Source organism: Fulmarus glacialis, unplaced genomic scaffold (genome assembly GCF_000690835.1).
Source record: "Fulmarus glacialis isolate BGI_N327 unplaced genomic scaffold, ASM69083v1 scaffold1097, whole genome shotgun sequence".
Classification (NCBI taxonomy): domain Eukaryota; kingdom Metazoa; phylum Chordata; class Aves; order Procellariiformes; family Procellariidae; genus Fulmarus; species Fulmarus glacialis.
Window position 1 is genome coordinate 46240 of NW_009221077.1, and position 22346 is coordinate 68585.

The following is a 22346-nucleotide window of genomic DNA, read 5'->3' on the forward strand; positions in this document are numbered from 1 at the left end:
AGTCATGAGGAAGAAAAAAACCAGAGGGAATATAATGGAGAGGGAAAATAGAAAGTCAACAGAAACACCCTTATTTCACAGTTATCTATTAAAAGAAATCAGTCAAATCATGCAACAGTAAATCTAGTGATTACCCAGCCAGCTGGATGCATTTGTATTTTGCTGCTTTTTCTTAAGCTGAGATGACCTGCCACAGGTGAGGGTGTAGGCATCTTGTGTTCCTAACAGACAGACCATACAGACAGACAGTAAAGACACAGGCACTGTGCACAGACTGAAGACTCCTGTAGTATAAAAGACATTTTTAATTTGTTGATCGGAATCATCTTCACCTTTTTCAACAATGTTGTTCATAATACACTCCACATTAGAGCTTGTCTCTTCCTAAGCAATTTAAAGGAAGAAAAGCAGCATCTGTCCCATAAGCCCCAGCCACGTCTGCATGCTGTGTCCTGTGGAGTGGAGGGGCTGTGCGGGCAAAATCTCAGACCCCACGCAGGGCTGGAATGCCTTCGCCCCATTCAGCAGCGGCTCTCAGGGCCAATTTAGGAATGGCCCAGGGAGCACGGAGAATTCTGCCCTGTCCTCCCCAGCTTCAAAAAGACAGTTGTCATGAGAAGGGAATCCGAGGGTAGAGTGGTTACAAAAGACAGGGAAAGGGGGGCTTTCTTGGGACACTGGCAGGGATGTAGCCCTTTATAATCTATAGTGAAAGAGGAAAGGCCTCTGTTGATTGTCTACTTCTTGGGGCTTCCATAAGAGTTAGGAGTTAGTTTGCTACTCTTACACTCTCTACAGAATCATACATTTGTTTTTGTTGTTTTTGACTTACCAGAAAATACCTGGACATCCGAAGAGCAGCTTAAGAAGCATCTATCGCTCCCACCACTCTTAATGCAGTGCAGCAATACCTCAGGTGACATATTATCAGGCAAGGGACCCTTTGTCTCTAAATAGGATAGAACAAATACTCACAGAAGTAAAACATCTACATACACCCTACTAATAAATCGGCGTGCAGCTGCTTTTGCAGCAGGTACCTGAGAGCACCCATACAATTAATAAGCTGTTTAGACAGAAAATGAAAGCAAAATAAAACCACTGGAAGATCACACCACATAAGTATATCCTTTCAGGTAAAGCTATCAGCAGCAAACCTTCTCATGCAGAGAAACAAAAGGAAATAGAAGAATGAGCTAGATAAAAGCACAGGAAAGAAAGCATCAAAATCCCTCAAAGTATCTCCTGTTTTGGGAAGGTTTTTTTTTGCTTGTTTTTACCAGTTTCAACATCAGTACCATCATGCCTGACTGAAAGTAAAGCGGAATACCGGGAACAATGACTCATTCCACTTAACTGGACAGATCAAGATTTTCAGATTTGACTGTAACCACATGGCCATCAGACACATCAGGAGTAGAAATTTATTTACGAGGCACCTTACCAACACAATCCTTTTTATTCCAGTGTAATTTGTAGTTAGAGTGACACAGGCATTCATAGTCTCCCAGAGTGTTCACACACAGCTGTTGGCAACCACCATTGTTGACGCTACATTCATTAATATCTACAGAGGAAAGGTAAAAATACTTTTAAAAAGTTACTCTTGCCAAAGTTCTGTACTCTAACTCCACTAGGTAAACATGTACACACATACTGCTTAATAGGGTTTGGAAAAGATTTTAGGAATGCTATCTGGACACCCACCTTGAAATAGTTTTGTTTTCATGGCAATCCTTTGATAAATGTCAAAATTGATCAAATGTTGTCGGAGGGGAGATGTTAGGTATGTCCTTAAACCATATAATTAAAAAAATAGCCAGCCTCGGCGATATGATAACAAATTAAATCAAAGAAAAGTAGACCAAATCAAGTCTGCATTGCGCTATGTCTGGTTAATTAATATTTCTAATGTGGAATAAAGACAGACAACGTGGACAGGATTCATACTGATCCATCCTCCAAAGTGCTCAGATAGACACAACTGCTGTGGAACACTATTTGACTCCATGCGGACAAATAACACCATTGTATGACCATTGTCTCTTTTGGCCAATTATCCAATTTCGCGGCCTTGCCCCGCCCGGTAAATGCCAATAGGAGGAGAAACTACTGACAACACAACATACTGCCTTTGATGCAAACTTGCCTGCTGATGCAGAATATACCATTCACCAGTGGTGTATCCCAGGGGTCAGTACTGGGGCCAATACTATTTATCCTCTTCATTAAACCTGGATGATGGGACAAGAGTTCACCCTCAGCAAGTTCGCAGATGATACAAAACTGGGAGGAGTGGCTGATACACCAGATGGTTGTGCCACTATTCAGAGGGACCTTGACTGGCTGGAGAAATGGGCTGACAGGAATCTCATGAATTTCCACAAAGGGAAATGCAAAGTTCTATGTCTCTGCTTCTCAGATCCACCCTGATGACTGCTTCACTTATCTCCAGTAGTTTACGGCAATTACACATAAACCTAGAAAGCTGCCATCAAGAAATCTCTTGCGAGTCCCAGAAAGTTTGTGCAACTGAGGGTACCCACTTCTACACGCACTTTTGTCAACGGTAACAAGTTCTTGTCACTGCTCTCCCCAACCATTTGTTCCCCCCTCTAGATAAGTAACAATTTGGTAGAAAATACTGTGAAACAGATTACAAAACTGAGCTGATTTCAGGGGAAAAACATGCTACTAACAGAAGTGAGACAGCAAGGGTAGGAATGAGCAGCAGAGGAATAATGGAGAAAGAAGGGAACACCTTAAATTGGTGCTGCGCCTAGGATACCACAAAATCGGCCCAAATCTTTGGTTTTCATTGACCTTTGTTAGGATGCTGCATGCAATGGCAACCTATTATCTCCAGCACTTATTGACTTCTTCCGTATAGGTCAGAAGGTGTATACTCAGTATCCCTACCAGTTTTGACACAGCCTGTGATTGCCAGTAAACAAAGGACTTACTAATGTACAAGCATTAACATCTTCTGCACAGGAGTATGATATGAAGAGACCAATTAGCAGCCAAAACAAAATTGCAGTTCCTTTCCCTCATCGGTGGCCAAAAGAAATGGAATTAATACAGAGGAATTCATGAGAATAGATTTCGTTTAGCAAGTGGAACACATGAACAGTGTTACTCCCCATCCAGACAGGCCTCCCTGTTCATCAGGATAAAACACAGTGATGTTGTAGCCCTGTAATCTTCTTTGCAGACTTTCTAGAGGCAGAGATTAGAACAGATCAGGCACACAGAGATCTCTGAATTGTTATCTCCAAGTTCAAGTGTGCTCATTCTGCCTCAAAAATAAATAGGTCTTACTCAGAGTTAAGTAAGCATATGAGTCAGTAAAGTCTTGCCTAGAGCTTATATAAAACAGGTTTAATTCCACTTAGTGTCCAGTTATTCATCCCAATGTTAATTCTGGGAATTCGTCGCAGAAATATTCACACTTGACACACACTGAGGTTCTGTGAACATCTTTCTCTCTTTCCTTGAACTTTTCTTGTAGAAAAGATGTAAAAGATTTAAGAGTATTAATCTTGGCCAATGTAAATCAGTGGTACTACATCAGCTAAATTCCAATCTACATCACATGAGGATCTGAATATGCACAAGGGCAACCTGCAAAACCATAATTTTTCTAAGTCATCCAGAGCCTCCTGTTCTGTAAGTCCTATTCCACTGATTTTTCATTGAAGCCAATGAGACTTCTGCATGTGAAAAACCTATCAAATTATGGCTTTCATATCTAGACGCAAAACCATCAGTTTGTTCCAACAGTCACAGGTGCTTTCTGGATGCAGGGTGGGAAGGGAAAAATCATTTGAGCAAAGACAGAAATAAGCAGGATTAGTTTCTACTTTCGCTGTATCTCCTTACCATGACAAAGAGTAAAATTTACTCTATATGCCCTACTGCATATACGTAGGCTTGCGTCTTGCACAGACACTAATCAGACCTGTGGCAACAGACTATCAGCATGGCCTGTAGTGTCTTTTTATAACTCACCTCCACAATGTGTGAAGCCATAGAGAGCGTATCCTTTGTTACACGTACACTCAAAGGTGCCTGGATGATTGATGCACGTGTGGTCGCACGTCCGTTCAAAAGAGCATTCATCAATGTCTGCAAGTTTTAAAGGGATACATCAGTATCCTTCAGCCTGACAAGGGAGCACTGATGAGCTAACAAAGTTGGACAGAGAGATGTGCAGATTTATGTAAACTAAGCAAATTCTTTTAAAGCAAATAATGTAACATAATGAAATGACAACTTTTAAAAGAACAAGCTTTTTCTTGGCAAACACGAAAACTGCTGCTACATTTTTAACAATTATGTTTAAAATAAATTATTTCTCTTGCATGGGAGAAAAAAAAATGCTGACAAAACACTTATTTCATTAAGAAAAGTCTACATAAGGTCTGCAGAAATAGGTTTACAAAAGAAAGTACTGCCTTTGTTTTTTCCCCCATAAATGAAACCAGAGGCAACGTTTTTAACTCTATATGAATATGCAGTGTCTGATTTAAGTCTGCTGAAAATCACCATGTTCTCTGAGATACACCTGAAGACAGATGACTGGAATAATTTGGAGAATTTTTCCACGGATCCATTATCCTGTATATTTAGACTTCAATGTCTGTCTCTAAAAACTGCTGAGGTATCTGTTTTCTCCAGTAAAAGTTTTCCTTGGCATTACAATCACTTTGCACACATCTTCTTTGTAAAGTGTAGTTAGTATACTAGCCTAATCATGATTTCAGTGAATTGAATGGTAAAAGGGTAAAATTCCCATCACTTTCTCAGGCCCTGAATGTTTATTATACCATCAAAAGCACCTAAAATTTCTGTGCTAGTACATATGCATGCTAGGTAAGAATGTTGCAAAATACAAGAAAGTTCACATCAATATCACTGACACATTACATCATTCTTTTTTTCTGGGGCTTTGGCATGCTTCAAGATACCACTTCTGAAACAATCTAGGGAAAGTAACAGAAGTGACAGGGACAAAAGGGAGATGCAAGTCTTTAAAATACATTCATAAACAGATTCCATTGAAAAAACAAAAACACAAACTATCTTGAAAATCTTATCTTAGGTTTTTATAACAAGTTTGTTCCGTATAAATAGTTGTCCTCCTTTGTCCGATTTAAAGAGGGTAAGAATGCACTAAAAAAACAGGTGAAAATTATTTTCTGTTGGTCAGTTCAGCTTTCTGAAATTCATCATTAATGTCAGCTGGTTGTCTAGCAAACAGAATTATTCACCTCCCCAATTGGCTGATTGGCTTTACATTGTTTCGTACTGTAGCTTTTCCAAAACCACAGGCCATTTTGATCTTTACACTTTAATGTATTTAAGCAACTTAAACAGGATTGCTAACTCTATATGTACAAACCATGATACAGAAAAGCAAATATGCTTTGTAAGTCTCATAGGAGAAATCCATGTCATCCTAAAAATCAAATGCTCTATGATGTTTTAGTGAATAGTGATTCCAGTCTGTCTACAGGCCTATAATTTCATAGATCACACATTATATCTTTTTTTCTTTAAACAATGAACTCATGGCACCTAAACATCCCATTAAGAAAAAATAATTTCACTGCAATGGTGAACTAGTCAGTAAGATGGAGAAAGAGATATTGTCTATTTTTCCCTCTAAATTACTTTAAGATCATTAATAGAAGGGGCAGGGGGGAAGCATTATCCTCATAAAGAGCTTTTTAATGTGATGCTATCTCTGTCGCTTCCAGATAATAGTTCACTGTGCCATTAAACATACCTCCTCCAATAGCATCAAGCCAACTGTATTAACTCAACAGCTGTTTCAGAATGAAAAAAAAACAAAACTGAGGCACGGAAATTATTCTGGAGTCCATTATCACTTCATCATTGTAGTAGATGTCCAAGCCACACTGATTTGTTATACTTCTATTGCTTCTCCAGTGCACATACCTTGACAAGACTTCTCATCTGTTAATAATTTAAATCCTTTTCTGCAGCTGCAGTCAAAACTGCCAACAGTGTTTTTACAGAAATGATCACAGCCTCCATTATTGGACTGGCACTCATCAATATCTGTAACAAAAAAAGTGCTTCAGCAAATAAACACAGTACATTCAACATAATTCCACTGCCAGATCCAGAAAACAGTCACGTCCAATTGGTTAGAGAAGCCCAGAAATTAAATCTAGCGAGACTACTACTAATTCTAAGGAAGATCAGATCCAGCTCTTAAGAATGATCTGGCCCATTCAGCCCCATGACAGTGTTATTTGCTTTCATTTAACATATTGCTGTCGGTTACATTTGGGTACATGTATTCACAAAAGACCATTTCCCTAAGTTCTGTTTGGGAATACTTTGACTTAAATGCTCTCTGACAGATTTTAGCTTTTTAAACATTCTCCCCATTTCCTCTTCCTAAGCCCTGCAGAAATCTCAGATAGAGGAGACTTCCTAAGCTACCCTGTCCTTTTTATGCCAATATTAGAATGAGTTCTTTATCTAGTATTAATTGACTCAGGCATGGGGATTCCATCATTTTTGCCTAGCAGAACAGTCCTAACATCTAATTACTGGAAAATGTACTCTAATATACAACCTAAATGTCCCTTTGCTCCTTTCCAGTACTCTCATCGGAGCTGCTTAGACCAGTATAAGTAATTCTACTCACACATCCCTGTTTACACACTGATATTTACTTACAAACTGCTCTAATACCCAGCTGACTGCGGGTAGAATAGCAGCCTATTGGACTGTATGCCTGTAAGAACCTATACACCTACCTCTCCCAGTACTGACCTCTACTTTACCAAGACCTGTATTACCTTCTACCAAACCTCATCTGTGAAAAACGAGGCCGTCTTGGCAGGAGGGGTGGAAGTGGTGAGGGGGAGGACAGAGCAGCAGAGATTCTCTGCACATGATGCACCTGATGCAATGGAAACCGTGCATCTACCCCTGGCTGCAGTCCTTTCTTAGGTCAGATTACTGGCTTTCTTCTGGACACTGGATTACCTTCATTTGAAGATGACTACCTTACACGAAGGTGTTGGTACGCACGTGTCCACAAGTATAAAACTCACCTTTACATGTCTTCCCATCAAACTGGAGCGTGAATCCAACAGGACAGCTGCAGTGAACTCCGGTCGATGTATCTTTACACGTACGATCGCAGCCACCGTTATTTACTGCACACGTTTCTAGCCAACAAGATAAAGCTGAAGTTTGCTCAGGGATATTATAATGGTAAAAAGAAACATCATGTGATACAAGGCATGGTTCCAAGCACACTGCTATTCAACCACATTTACTCCAGTATACATGAGCAACTACTAAATACATGTGTTGGCAAAATCCCTGCCTCAGCTATGTCCAGGTTTTTTGCAGAGACTCTACAGACTAAGATATTGTCTCTGGATATTCTCGTCCTTAAACACAAATCCCCGCTCCTTGATGATGAATCTGTTCCCGTCAGTCTGTCTCCTTATGCCCACGTTCAATCCTGGCTGATCCTCTGACACTTCCCACCAATGCTCAGACACCTGGTTACACTCAGCACTACTAAATCAGTTTTCCTAAATCCCTCCCAACACACCTTCACATGCTGCCTGCGCTCCCAGTCATGGTGGATTACACCCACACTGAGCGTTCCTTCAGGCTTGTAACCCAGGTGCCATCTCAACTTAACATTCCTCTAACCTCCCCCTATGCAAATGATGTCTAAATCTCACCAAATCTTTCTAGCAAACACCCCTAAAATACAGTTCTCCACATCCAACTAAACAGAAATAACTCACTCTTTGGCATTCATCCTCTTGTAGTCAGTCTAACCACCTCAGTCAGTTTAACAACCTTTTCACTGGCTGGACAAATGCATTTTTATCCAGCACATATTGATTCAGAGAGCTGCAAAGATCATTTTCTATGTCTGCTTTCCGAAATCCTCTCTTTCTAGCTCTGTCTCCCAGTTTTCTGCAGCATTCTGCAGCTACTTATTCTCAAGTTTTGAGACCTTTACTGGTTTATTCCCTCCCAGTCTCTCATTTCACATTCAATATTGGGAGGCTGTGTCCAACCTCCACGTGAAGACAGAGTGCCTCTTCTTTCTTCCTCTTTCCACAGAAATGTCTTTTTTTTTGAAAATTTAGGTGTCTACATACAGATTCAGGAGCTCAGAGCTATCCCTATACTTTTGGTAGTTCTTCCTCAGCCTCCATGCTCCATACCACTTCTGTGGCAAATGCCAATAAGCACAGTAAATCACCCTAACTGCCTGGACTAAGGGCGTTTGAGAGGTGGACATCCACTGGCCCAACTGCCCTGAGACCACAGTGATTGTTTCTCATGCCAGTGCTTTCCCAGAAGTGACAGACCCTCAGAGGCTGGCATTCTGGGCCAGATGCGAACACCTCTAGGAAGAATAAGACGGCTTTGTATCCTAACATGTCCTTCTACATGCAATCCATCACTGGGCCCAATTCTCTTCCATGCAGAAGTATACTTTCAATTGAAGGGAAGCAGGTAGATCACTGCTTCCTCCACAATCACTTGGCTAAAACTGTAGCACAGAAGGGATTGTACTGCATTCCCATGATGAATTAGAACCACGGAAACATACACTGCTTCAAGGGCAAGTCCCTAACACCTCCTGACTGTCACAAACAATGTACATAGTTTCTTATACATTATGGAATAATATTATTTCCTTAAAAGGGAGTGGAGCATTCAGGCAGAATTCAGCTCAGAGCTATGACGGTTACAATAAAAAACCAATACTTCAATCTAAAAGGTTTCAGCAAACAGCAAAACTACTTTGGATAAGCACTTTTACCCATAAGCAACCGTCGCTTCACCCTCTTGTCCACATCAGCTCCTGCTGTAGTGTTTCCCTCAGAAATTTCAACAGCAGCCTCTTCCCTCTCTGTAAGGAACATGAAAAAAAGCAAATGAGTAAAGGTCCCTGACCAGAAGCCTCATCTGATATCCAATACGTACACACATGCAATCGGCTGCATCGCATGCTGAAGTATCAGAGACAGTTGGAACTGACTAGGCAGAAATAAATTTTTTTTAAAAAAAGAAAGTAATAATGAAAATCATGAAGACCCTTCACTCAAAACCATGAGAATAGTTTGCTTTTGTTGCTTCCCTACAACTCATGTTTGCTTCAGTATTCTGAACAAAACAGAAGATGTGCTACAGATATAGTGAACAGCAACCAGATGAAAGAACTAATTGAACTGTCATGAACTGTTCTGTTAAGAGCACACTGTCATCATCTATCATGGACTAATACAAGGACCAGCCAGTTATGCCTGAGCATTTGATTTCAATCAAGAGACAACAAACTCTTCCAGAGACTGGAAGAGTTTATAAATCTTAAGTGCTTTCTTTACTGGATAACTGCCTTGCAAAAACTGTACTTTAATTGAATTCAGAGTTCTGGTTTTAACAGACTTACTGCTTGGTTACACTCTCTGACTCACGCTATACAAGAAACTGAACCTAAAATATCCTAGAGGGAATGGAATCATCTTTGGTTAGTGACAGGCCTTGTGCTTCAGAGGGACCAGTGATAATGACAGGCTGCAGTAGTATTAGGTAGCTACTTATATAGGGAAGCACAAGTTGCCTGGACCCAACCCACTCACTCATGCACTAGCAGGTTTCTTAGTTTTGGATTCCTTGACATTTTCTATCCATACTATTATGAGGAGCATTAATCATGCACACACAGTAACGCCACACCACTCTACAGTTAGTCATCAACAGAAAACTACTTCCCTCCACTGTATACTGACCCAGGCAGGTTTTCCCATCCACATGCATGATGTACTTGGGGTGACATCCACAAATAGGCCCATTATCAGCATCATCACATGTATGTTGACAGCCACCATTACCATGGTTACATGTTACTAGGAAGAAAATACATGTTACATCTCACAAATGCTTCCAGCATCTTTGAAAGACAGTGTGCAATTTGTCTCCAATTAGCTCCAATATGCCTTCCTAACATGGCCCTTTCCTGAAGAACTCTGTGAGACAAACACTGCAGAGGTCTCTGGTGGAGCTGAACTTCCATCATTATAAATGATGGTGCAACTCCCAAACTACAGATACTGTAGCAACCAACAGACTGGTGTGATAGTGTCCAGCAAAGCCATTGATTCTGGTTTAATTCAAATGCACACAATTTAGGCATGTCATCCCAGTTTAGCTATAACATACCAAATCCCATATCACTGCAAACAGAACACTATTTGTTCACTTTGGGAAACCATAAGCATATGCAGAATGTTGCATACAAATGCAGCTCCTCTGGTTCTTGGACAGTTCAAATCCTGGTCGGCATTCACAGGCAACTCCTCCTTTGGGCATTTCTCTGCAGATGTGGGCACAGCCATGATCTTTATTCATGCAGCTCATGCCTTCTGCAAAACAGGACAAGTGCAAGAGCATCAGCATCCTCAGCATCTCTGTGTGCAGGCAACAGTCAAATAAAATCAGTTCAATACACACACAGACAACAGCCTGCTACTTCTGGGAAAACTCTACAGTGTTAGGACAAGAAGTATAAGCTTACAGACAGGAAAGGCAGAAAGTCCAACCCTGCAAAGTCAATGGCCCCAAGGTTTCTCTATCTGTGATCTTTTCTGTGCCCATGTTTTTTGACTGCAAGGTCAAAAAGCAACATCCCTAGATTTGTACAGCATCTGCATTCTCATCCAATGCTCTCACTTTATACCAGTGTTTATAAAACCTTCTCATTTCTTTTATAAAAATTGCAAGGTGGCCGATACCTGGCAAGATCAAAGCCTAAAGTGAAGTCCTTATTTCTCTGCTTAAAAGAGTAGCCATCAGACAAAGGAATGCCTAGGCCGACAGTCACAATCCACCCCTATTTCAAAGCAGATTCCCAAAGTCATAATCTACCTCAGCAGTGACCAAGTAGTGACCAGGCAGACATGCAGATTGTATGTATGCTGTATCTTAATTCTCTTTTTCGTTAACCATTTTGTTTTCTTTTTTTTTTTTCTGATTTCAATAAATACCTCCCAAAATAACCCTACTGGGGATTATCACAGTGTTCTGTATTTCTACACACCTTCCCAGCTGGACAGAATTTAGTGCCGGTGCCTGCTTTAACCAAATGAAAAAGCAATGTGACACTAGTGACTTTCTTCCTTTGGTGCCCCTCCTAAAAACCTCCTGTCATTTTTGTCTCTGACAGTTACAAGCTGTTACAAGCACCAGCACTCAAGGACTGCGAGACGGTCTTGTCTGGCCTTTGCAAAAAGTTGAAGTCAATTAAACAGGGAGGAATTGTTCCTAGAATTACCGTAAGAACTTCTTTCACCTTGCCCCGTGGTTCAGCTAAACCAATGCCTTTGCCATTGGCAAGATGGTGACACAATTTGTACACACACAACTTAAAGTTACACAGCAGCTGGCTGAGTTATCAAATGGGATCATTAGACCAAATTAAAAGAATAGTTTTTCTTCTAACAGGACACCACAGATTTTTGCTGAAGTCTTCTATAGCGCTACAAAATTGGGAGAGAAGACAACAGAATGCTCAGGTATATGGAGCACCTTTGCCATCAAATTCTCTGCCTTGGTGCATTTGGCTTTTATAGGATATGTTACACCAAAATATTATTTCTTCTTGGTAAGAACACTTCATTTGAGAGGACTAAGTGGAGCATACTTTGGCTGCAAGGGCTTATCCCACATTACCTTAGTGAACTTCTACTGAGTTGAGCAGATGCACAATCAGAGAAAGAATGAAAAGGGTGACCATGCAGAAAAAAGGGATTGTGTGAACAACTGCACACCCTATATATTTTTTAAACTTACACAGCCCTTTTTGCAGCCTTATTACTAAATGAAACAAAACCACTGTATTGGCAAGCAGAAGTCAGCTAGTCACCATTATTCCACTACACTTCAATTAGGTCCTTGCTCTGCAGATGACTAGTCTCGCCATCTGAAGCACAAGCTGCGGTACCCTTCCTCTATTAAGACAGCTTTAAGCAACAAAAGAATGGATACTGCAGAGCCTAGATTATTCTGCTCTGCTGGCTTTTTGATTCCTTTCCCACAGTGAGGACTCTGTAGAAGCCTAACAAGACAATGACACTTCAAATCCTGCAGCACACAGACAGAGCCCAAGGAGCCCACATGAAAGCTGTCATCCATTATTGTGCTGTCAGTCAAGGAACGAGACAACCTACGAGGCCACAAATTAGCCTCATTAACTTTTGGGGTTTTGTGACATTTCTGTTCTTAAGCATGCTATATGATTTGGTTTGTTAGCTCAGAGGCGTTAGAAAGCATTAAGAGAATTAGCAGCTTAGTTTCTGTTAACAAAGTTATTCTTTTGTCTCTATTGAGCTACCGAAGGGGAAACTGTTCAAGCAGGTATTTTGGTAAAGTTCACTGACATCAGACAAATGGTTTAAATGCTCCATCTGGGATTGCTCCGTTCTGAGTGAGCAGAATTCAATCAGGTCTCCACAGAAAGCTAAAACTGCACTTCCCAAACCAGGGCACATTTTAATAACAAAGTACCCATTGTGTAACAAGGTGCATGACCAAACCCACCGAAATCTAGCAGGCCCAAAAGACAGCATTTCAGAGAAGATACATACATACACACATTCTAGCATCTACTGTGAAGCTTCTGCTTGTTTCCAAAGGTGATAGAAGATTTCTACTCAGCCCCATTTCATAAGGCTGTATTAAAGAAATGTCTGTAAAACCATAAATGCTGTGTGACTGCAAACTCTTTCATGGACACAAAGTCTCCCAGGTCACATTGTTCCAGAGCTGTTGCAATGGCAGATTGTGGTCCAGAACCAAACCCCACACAAATTTTGGTCAAATCCCACGACATGCTTCCCAGACACACAATTTCTCTTGCAGGAGACCCTGCTCTAATGACACACAAGTGTCTTGGGATGGATGAGTCTCTTGATCGCCACATTCACAGCCAAGAGAGCTGAATCCAGTGCCTGCCTGGCCTCGCGGACCCCAAGCCAGATGCGTCCTTTCTCATGACTGGACCTTTACGAAGTTACCCAGCAAACTTCAGTGAGATCTGAGCACTCCTGTCACTGGTAAGACACGGCAAAAAGCCAGCACGGTGTTTCTCTATGAGGTCATGCTAAATTAATCTCTTACATGTATGATCTTTGTTTAAATCTTTGTCTTTTTTACACAGAAGACATAGGGACATCACCACCAATCTGTAAGAACATTAAGGCTCCATTTAGGGCACATTCAAACAGGCACTCAATAGGACAGAGGGAGAGGATGCAATTGTACAAACAACTACCAGAGATTCTCAGAGGCACCCTCTAATAGCCAAATGGTGAGAAGCATCAGCACAGCCAGCAGAACAGGACATCCCAGGAACGCTTTAGTCTTTTTTTCATGCTTTCTACACTCTTGTATTAAAGCAACTTTTTCCAAAAAGCTTTCTAGTTATCGCTGTTCTCCACAGTCAGAAGGACTCTAAAAGCAACAGCTGAGATGGTCCCCTATGTACGACCTTTCAGTCCACACAGTGATTTCAAATGTGGCTTTCATCTTGCAGGTCCAATTCACTCCCATTGATTCAGTCCAACAAGTAGATAGCTATGACCGTGAAATACCACACGGGAGAGTAGCAAGATTTGTCAACCATAGCAATAGCAACCACAAGATGTACTACGCATTTACTCTTGAAAAACACTGTTTTCCTTCAAATTTTTGTATTCTCTAATATGGAGCAAGTTAAACACAAAACAAGCTACATGTGCATGGCTGCCCTGGCAGCTACTGTAACAGCCTCCTGAAGTAGATCCATTCTCCCACATATAGATGAAGAGCAGCTTATTCAGAGCAGACATCCAAGGAAAAAATGTTGTGCACAACCTCCCAAGACGCTCTGAGTTCCTGTGGTTTAAGCAGTGGCTAGGCAGAACCATCAGGCCCCTCAGAGCATCCCTGTGCTTCAGACCAACACAGTCATATCAGACGAAAAATCAACTTTCATTACCATTCTCCTCTAATAGCTACCTGATCTTGAGTCCCAAGTCATAGTAGGTGACAGGGAACCCAGAGGATAATTGCAGATAGACTTAGAAGGACAGATGACCTTTAGACTCCCCTGTTACACTGGTCATCAGGAGGAATACAACAGCCCCAAGCCTCTCTATTTCTCCTACCTCAGCTCCAGTTCACTCTTTTTCTGCGTATGTGTATGTAAAGGTCAGTATTGCAGACCACTAGGAAGGTCTCTCAAGCATTAATGTATGCACTCTCTTAACTGGGCTGGGAGACAGGGAAGGAAATACTCCCTTTTTTACAGATAAGAAGCAAAACTGAATAGATGGTCTAGGCAGTAGGTGCCAAATGCTGTTTCAATCAATGCTGTGAGATCTCAAAGGAGAGCTAATAAAGTATATACACTGAGAGATGCATACACAAGGCAGAGAATAGAAGACCTAGTGATGAGCAGAAAAGCGGAGAACAAAGTGAGGGGAAAGATAAAGCAATGAGATTTGGCTTAAAACAGACCTGCCCACCCAAGGAAAAAAAAAAACCACCAAACAAAAAAAAAACCAAACCAAACAACAAAAAAAAAGAAAAAACAGTGGGGAATCCCGTGGAGCACTTCTTCACAGTAATGGCGGGGAGGTGGGAGAGAAACAGTCACACCATAACCTGAAAAAATGGCTTTTAAAGAAAACAAAACAAACACGTATTTTAGTATGAAGAAAAAAATCATTTCAGGCAAAAACAGTAAGTTTTTTTTTCTTAAGACTGGTTTCCATAAAAATATATTTTATTTAGTAGTTTTTAGGAAAAAATGCATCTTTTTTTCCTTTTGCTTTTCTTTTTCAAAGGAAAAAAAAAAGACTAAATGAAGTGAAAATTTGGTATTATGGAAAAAAGGCCTTTTTTGCCAAAAAGTTAAAACAAATTAACCGCATCTTTAAAAATAAGAGAACAGAGGTAGAATTACAAAGGTACAGTTTAGGGAGCAAATATCAATGACAGGAAATGCTGCTGCTGCTGCTGCTAGCTCAGGTATTCCAGGTACTCAAGTAGCAGCAAGTAAGAATAAAGAGAGTTGGAAGTTTTTCTTCCCTTGGCATCGGACAAGACAAGGAGTTCATGCAACTGATTTTCATCCTTAGATTCATCATCCGTGCATACACACAAACAGACATCTCTGCTAGCAGGCAACATGAAGGGAAATGCCTTGCCCACCACCGCGGCCTTCCTGCTTGTCCCCACTCCTGGCTCAGCTCCTGCAGCGGCAAGCTGAGCAATGGCCTGAGAAATCACCATGCATTAGCAGACCCCTGTGAGACCAAGCCCAGGACCAGAGAAGCTGAGAATACAAATTCTTAATTCAAACAAAAGATCAATTCAGCTACATCAGATGACAGCCACCTCAGCACACTCATCTGTGATGGCCATATATGTCTATAAATGTTGATCTCTTCACTACGGGGATTTTTAAAGTGAGATTTGTTTATTCATGCTCAGATTCCTCTTATAGTCATGCCAACGATAAGCCATAGATTAAAGAAAGCTTTGCAGCTTTAAATACTTCTTAGTAAGATATTCACTGTACAGTTCAATGGACAACTCCCTGATCTGAGCAACCACTTTAAAGTATTCCCTAAGGGCATCCAAAATAATTTTGTTCAATCCAATGTCTAATTAGATATCCAAGGCTCTCTGATCTCTCAAAGGTCGCTTCATAAAGGTTTCACTCAAAACAAAGAACATGATTTGAATACCTTTGGGGCTGATAAACAATAAATCTCTTAGCTGAAACCTAAACATTGTACAGGGAATCTAAAAGGTACCTGAAGGTAATGCAGGTATTGCCCTGTAACTCAAGCCAATGGAAACGGTCAGAACTCACTGTCCTTCAATTTGTTGCCATTCCCTGGCTCAGGACACAGCTTAGCTGCACAACAGAGCATAAAGTACACTGGGAGTACAGCAGTACAGCCTTAACAAGCACAACACTGCAGACATACAGGTGGGATCAAAGGGGCAGAAGGGATGTAAAGAGTCTTCAAAGTCACTTAGAAGATTCTGACACACTGTTCCTTTTAAAAGGAGTGAGGACTTCCAAGACCCTTCACAGCTTTGAAAAACTCAACCTAAAAATACTTTTGAAGCTGCTTTAGAGATTTTGCAGTTAGCTTCTGTCAAGAACTCCTGCTTGGTGCCTGGAGGGAAGCAGCCAGTACCTTCTGAGCGGTGGATACATGTATGCTGGTTATCACTTAGAAAGAACCCTTCCTTACAGCGACATTCATAGCTCCCCACAGTGTTGACACAAACATGCTGGCAACCGCCGTTGTTGAACATGCATTCATCTGTATCTGAAAGAGACAGAAAGAGAGAGATCAGCTTTGTACTAACCCCAATACACTCATATTGGCAGCAGCCACTCAACATGCAGTACAGACAGACATCTACTCAGCATGTAACCACCCAGGCACCCCAGGCTAGCCTGTTGTTGTTGTGCTGTCACCCTTGGGAAAGTGTATTTTTGTTGCTGCTCTTCCCCTGTTCACAGTTTGCCCAATCAGTCACAGGGCTCCCAAGAAATGCTGGCCAACTAACCAGGTTAAAACTAAGGCAGAGTAGCCTCGGTGCGGCCAGAAGCAGGGCTCCACACCCCACCTACGTAAACATCCTCTGCCTCTCAGTGCAGCTGGACAGTACTGCCACTCAGCAGCCTAGCACATTTACATCTAGGTTGAGCATCCATACATTGTTCTGTCTTGCTCAGTGGGACAGAACTTTGGTTCCAAACCCATCCAAGCTATAAAAGGTGTTTTTCCAGAAAGCTCCCCATTCTGCAGCAAAGGTAGAACAAGAAAAATACAAACCTCAAAATAAATTTAGCTTAAAACCTATCCCCTGCTCCTTACTTTCACTCTAGCTAGAATTCACACATCACATCTGTTCTGATGCTCAGTTTGATTTATTATCGTCCTCCCTCAACTCTAGGTCATCACCACTTACCACCAAGGTTGCTGCTGTGTTGCCCGACTGCAGTCAAGGACAAGAGCAGAAGTTCTGGAAATAGTTTTAATGTTGATTTTGCAATATTCAGAGCTTCAACAATACCAGACAATATAGAAAGGCTCTGCTTGCAAGATAACCAAGAGAAACAAAGAATAGAAAAACTTCATCTAAGGCTCTGAACAACAGGATGCTCATCCCAACCTCCAATTCTTTGGAATTTTACCCCTTAATAAGCGCAGGTTTTTGTAACCACTACCAGCAAAGAATTTTCCTACCCTAATTTTCAGAAATGCCGATTTGGACAGGAAGTAAAAATGCTCAGTCCCTTAAAAAAACAGGACAAAACGCGGCTGAGGCAAAGCACGGGTCTCATTTGCAAATTCATATGGAACATCGTGTTTGCTCCCTGTTCTGTTCATTGTTCCTGTGCTAATAGTACAATGTTTTTAATTTAACATTGTAGCATTTCTGGCATAAAACAGCTGTCTTCTAAAAAAGGAGAAAGAGAAAGGCTTTTAGTAAGAAGCATAACGTAGTATTACAACAGATTTAATTTCTACTGAAGGCAATGAGTAAGCCAATTGGATGCAAAAGAATGTGACCTGCTGTAGCAAAAAGAGCGGCTGACATATCTCCATCACAGAGAAGCTGAGTATTTGAGAGTTCTACAGTGATGTGAATGTGCAAACAATCATGAATAAACATCCAACACGAGTCTTTAGTACTGCAGATTTGAACTCCAGCAGATGTTTCTGTCTTACAGACCTTGGAAAGCTTTCAGAAAAATCATCTCTTTCCAACAAGTAATTGTCTATTTGGCTTAAACCCAGGCACACAGCAGAGATCTTCAAAAATAAGGGTGAGAGGAGGGCAACCCTGGCGTGAACAAAGTAAATAAACAGATTAAGAGAATTTGCTGCATGCCAAAATATTTATTTAACGTTTACATCACATCTCAAAATTGGCAGGTCAGTGGTAAAAACTTCATTGTATGTCAGTAACATTTTATTTTATTTTTAAAACTCTGCCATGCAATACTGAGCAGCTTCCCAGTAACATAGCAGATGGTAGATTTTGGTCTAAGTTATGTCTAGGTCTTACTGATCACAAACAAGTCAGCTGAAGTATGCTCTAGAGGGGCTACTGGATACAAAGAAAATACACCCTTTGGTGGCATTTTAAGAGGCAATGTGTTCATTCGCATTCAGCCCTTCATGGTAACCTCAGCTGAACTCCACTGCGTGTTTACACAAATGCACTAGAGAAAAATAAGATGGCCTTCCTATTATTTTAAAGTATCAGCAGATATTTTGCTTCTCCCTCTACTTTCTTTAGTGAAGTATTTGGAACTTCATCCTCTCCTCCACTTACACTGTAACAAAGTTAACCAGGTTCCCAGCAGGTAAAACCCAACACAATCCCACTGGAGACTCCAGAGCTTTTCTGACTTGTCCCAGCAGAAGATACAGCCCAGGGATGGTCTGATTCCCCACCTGATATGCCATACGCTAGTGGGAAATACCCCAGCCAAGCTAACTACAACCTTAAAATTATGCTGTGAGAGCAAGTTTCCCTCTGACTGACATGGGCATGGAAGCCTGCCCGGGCACATCCACACTCAGTGCAGCGCAAGAGAAAAACGGAGCCATCTCTGAAAAAGTAAATGGGACAGGTACCGTCAGCGCAGGGCAGAGCCACACAGGGTACCCAGTGTGGGTCCAGGAAGCAGGACAGCTTCATCGACATGAGGCTCTGTCCCAGGGAAATAACACCGGCAGCATACCACACTGCCAACAGGCTGGCAACTCATGCATCTCCGTACACTGCTGCACTGTGTGCTAAAGAATACTATCATAGTGAAACCACAAGGTCTTGTTACCCATTTTTAAAAATTTTCACCTGTTGGTGCACAAAAAGAAGGAAACTATTGAGGTCTTAAATAAAGAAAATAAAAAGAGGGTGAGAGAGAGCGTGCGCATGCAGGGTCAAGGGAGTGTTGCCAGGATTGAACACGTTTCCAGAGTCGCGTACTTTGCTTCACACTAACCACCCAGGGAAACTCCAAGCATTTGGCTTAGCTCCTCTGTACTTCAATGGCCTCTATCATATACAGCTACTGCACACTCCTTCCAGCTTGCATGTCGGGAAATACTCAAACACAGTAAGAAGCCCACATGTTATAGATCTATGAGACAGAAGATTTCTAAGCCCGGAAACACACCTGAGAACGGATCCTAAACTAACTTTGGGACAGAAAAGGCAATGATAACACATGTTCTTTTACATAAACTCATTTAGCGTAATAGTAGATGGCACTTCACACATTTTAACCCAAAGCACTTAACAGAAATGTAGCACAATTATCCTCATTTACAGAGGGGCAAAGAGCCACACTGGGGTGGTACATCAGTACCTGGAATTCCTTAGTCCCTTATGTAACATTCTCCTCTAGCTGAGCTGATTCAGCCCAACAGATCGCCATGCATTTCCCATGGATGCAGTTACACGGTTATGTTAGCATCACCACTCACAAAGTTCATGAACACACTTCTTACCCAGGCAGTTGTGGCCATCATGAGCCAACATAAAGCCATCGTAGCAAGTACAGCGGTAATTCCCTGGAATGTTGAAACACTCGTGGACGCAGCCTCCATTGAAGTCATTATCACATTCATCAATGTCTAAGGAATAAAGCAAAAGTCAGTATGATGGATGCTTGCTTGAGTGTTATAGGCAGTTAGAGATGCGACTGTGTAAATGTGAGCAGCAACTGCTGTCCAAAACCATCATTGTCTTGCAAATAGACTATACTTAACACATCACTTGCTGAATGTTTCTAAAGTGACAAAATGCCCTGAGATTCCCATGTAGCTTTACCTTACAGTTTTTAAGGCTGCTGGTTAAACAACAAACTAATTATTAGACCAAGTGATATTACTAGGTGAAAAGCCATGCAACCTGTCTGCCTTTGATTTCATGAACAAGAAGTAAATCAGATAAAGAAACAATGACTATTTTGATTTAAAATCATCCTCCATATTCTAAGCCATTATTTTTAATGGCTCTGTCGTCTTAGAAATACCTCACGCTGACACAGGCAGAGCACAGCGCTTCCATCACTTTACCTTCACATTTCTTCCCTTCGCCAGTGTAACCCACTTTGCACATGCACTTGTACAGCTTCGGGGTGTTTTGACAAATAGCATCTGGGTGGCAGTCATCAAGCCCCAAGGCACATTCATCCACATCTGCGAAAAGACAAGATTCAGAAGGGATGTCAGAAGGTGGAGAACAGGGCATGTCTCCTGTATACATCACTGACGAGATGATGTAAGGCTGAGCGCCTGTTCATGGTGCGCACACACATTATATGCATTTGTGAGTCAGGACAGAAACATGCAGAGACTGTATCTGAACTTAAATTTGTATAATGCTCTACCTGCATATAGATGTATTTGTATGCAATTCAGATAAGCTTGCGTTAAGCTTTTGTACCCACTTACACATACATCCAAAATAATCTATTATGGGCTAGATCCTCCACGAGATTTAGCTGACAGTTTTTACAGAGATTCATTAGAGACTGTTAATCTTTCTGGTTAGCAAAAAACAGTTATTGAAAGAGTTTTTCATCACATCTGTGACATCACCCTCAGAAAGCCCAATGATTTTAACAAGGGGAGTGTAAAGAAATGTACTTTCAAAGTCACCACCAACACGTTAAAAGACTGACTTACCATTAAAGAGATGTATAATATATAAATAATGCCAAATTTTTTAATACAAGCATAGTATCTGGTGAGCAGCATTGCCAAATCACCTTGCCAGCCATCACAAAGCACAGCATACGGAAGCAAAATATCCAGGTGGAAACTTCAGAGCAGAGGAAATGAGAAGAAAGGGAAACACCAAGGAGGAAGTCCTGGAGGCAAAGTAAGTGTAGACAGAAGAAGAGGAAGAAAAGTTATGGGCAGCAGAAGACATCAGCAGAAGTTTTTCATACAGCAGAAGAGAATTCAAACACAGAAACAGGAAGATTTCCAGCAACTGACTAAAAGGAAGAATTGCAGAAGCAGCACCCCACGTAGGTACAAAAAGTGACTCCTAAAATAACAGGATGAATTGCAGGAGTATCAGCAGAAAATGACTACTTAAATAGTCAGCCACTTTTTACAGTTGGGATCACTTTCTAACAGGGAATTTCAGCCAGCACCTCTCCCGTTTACAATTATAGCATTCATCTTGTTTTTTCTCTCTCTCTCTCTTTTTTTTTTTTTTTTTTTTTTTTTTTTTACCCCAATCACAAAACATGCCTGTAGGTACTGCAGCAGTTGCCAACTTCAGAAAGTATTCATGTAGTTTTAACTCCTAATGGCGTTTGGCAGCGGGAAACAAGGCAAAGAGCCAGTGCGACAGCAGCAGTGCTCTCCTGGCTCTCAGGTGCACACAGAACCAGTTACAGCGATGGGGTCCTCAGATACCACCCCCAGAAAGCAAAGGGAAGGTGGAAAACAGCCGGAGAGAGCAGCAGAAGCCGCTTCCTCTCAAAGCGGACAAGTCAAGCCATTTAAAAATAGGAGAAGCAGCAAACTGAGGGAGCAAGTCATGCAAGGAGGGGTGCAGGGAATTGCTGAGGGACCTCCAGCTAGCGGGATTCAGGTAGATGGGGCAGGAGGAAAGGATGGGTAGGGAAGGAAAGACAGCGGGCAGAAAGAAGCATTAGCCACATGCGCTGGCTGCGTAACCCCTGCACGGTAAGCTCTCCCCTTCCCAGCCCGGGCCAGGGAGGCAGGGGGACACACCTGCCCCGGCAAGGCTGGTCCCAGAAAACACACACCAGGGAGGGGGCTTCTTTCAAAGCTATGGCAGAGACGTCAACTAGATCTCATGCCAGTGGCAAAACGGCCGTTCTGCTATTTTATTTTTACACTAAACCTCTGTGGTCTGCAGCACGCAGGGAAGAACAGCAACAAAAAAAAGCAGCATTAATGCATACAGAAGCATGGAAAAGAGGGCTAGAAAAGAATCACTAGGCACACGGAGTGGGATTTCCTCATGTAGTGACAGTAGCCTGAGCTGAAGAGACCCTGGAGGAGGGAGACTAAGCAAACATCACAGCCTTAAACTTGGCAGTAAGGCGGGCGCGGAGGAGGCTGCAGGAAGAATTACTGGGTTTACTCCTCGGCGACCAAAGGCAGATTAAGCCGTGACATACGCAGAGTTTACTTCCCCGCTCCTTCGGCAAAGGTGAGACGTTACCCGGGTGCCCTACCCCGCGGGTC

The 22346-nt window shown here is 41.7% G+C and overlaps 1 protein-coding gene across 1 annotated transcript in view; it reads right to left on the minus strand.

Moving 5' to 3' along the window:
- SCUBE2 (signal peptide, CUB domain, EGF-like 2) overlaps positions 1 to 20312 on the minus strand; it is a gene marked incomplete at its 5' end in the record, with an annotated part of 39687 nt that extends 19375 nt beyond the window's left edge. The window contains 12 exons of the mRNA XM_009580937.1: positions 135 to 221; positions 833 to 949; positions 1445 to 1567; positions 4012 to 4128; positions 5965 to 6087; positions 7098 to 7214; positions 8846 to 8935; positions 9816 to 9932; positions 10323 to 10448; positions 16278 to 16412; positions 19620 to 19745; positions 20190 to 20312. Of these exons, the coding sequence (XP_009579232.1) occupies positions 135 to 221; positions 833 to 949; positions 1445 to 1567; positions 4012 to 4128; positions 5965 to 6087; positions 7098 to 7214; positions 8846 to 8935; positions 9816 to 9932; positions 10323 to 10448; positions 16278 to 16412; positions 19620 to 19745; positions 20190 to 20312 (1401 nt within the window). The remainder of the gene's footprint in view (positions 1 to 134; positions 222 to 832; positions 950 to 1444; positions 1568 to 4011; positions 4129 to 5964; positions 6088 to 7097; positions 7215 to 8845; positions 8936 to 9815; positions 9933 to 10322; positions 10449 to 16277; positions 16413 to 19619; positions 19746 to 20189) is intronic.
- Between the last annotated feature and the right edge of the window lie 2034 nt (positions 20313 to 22346).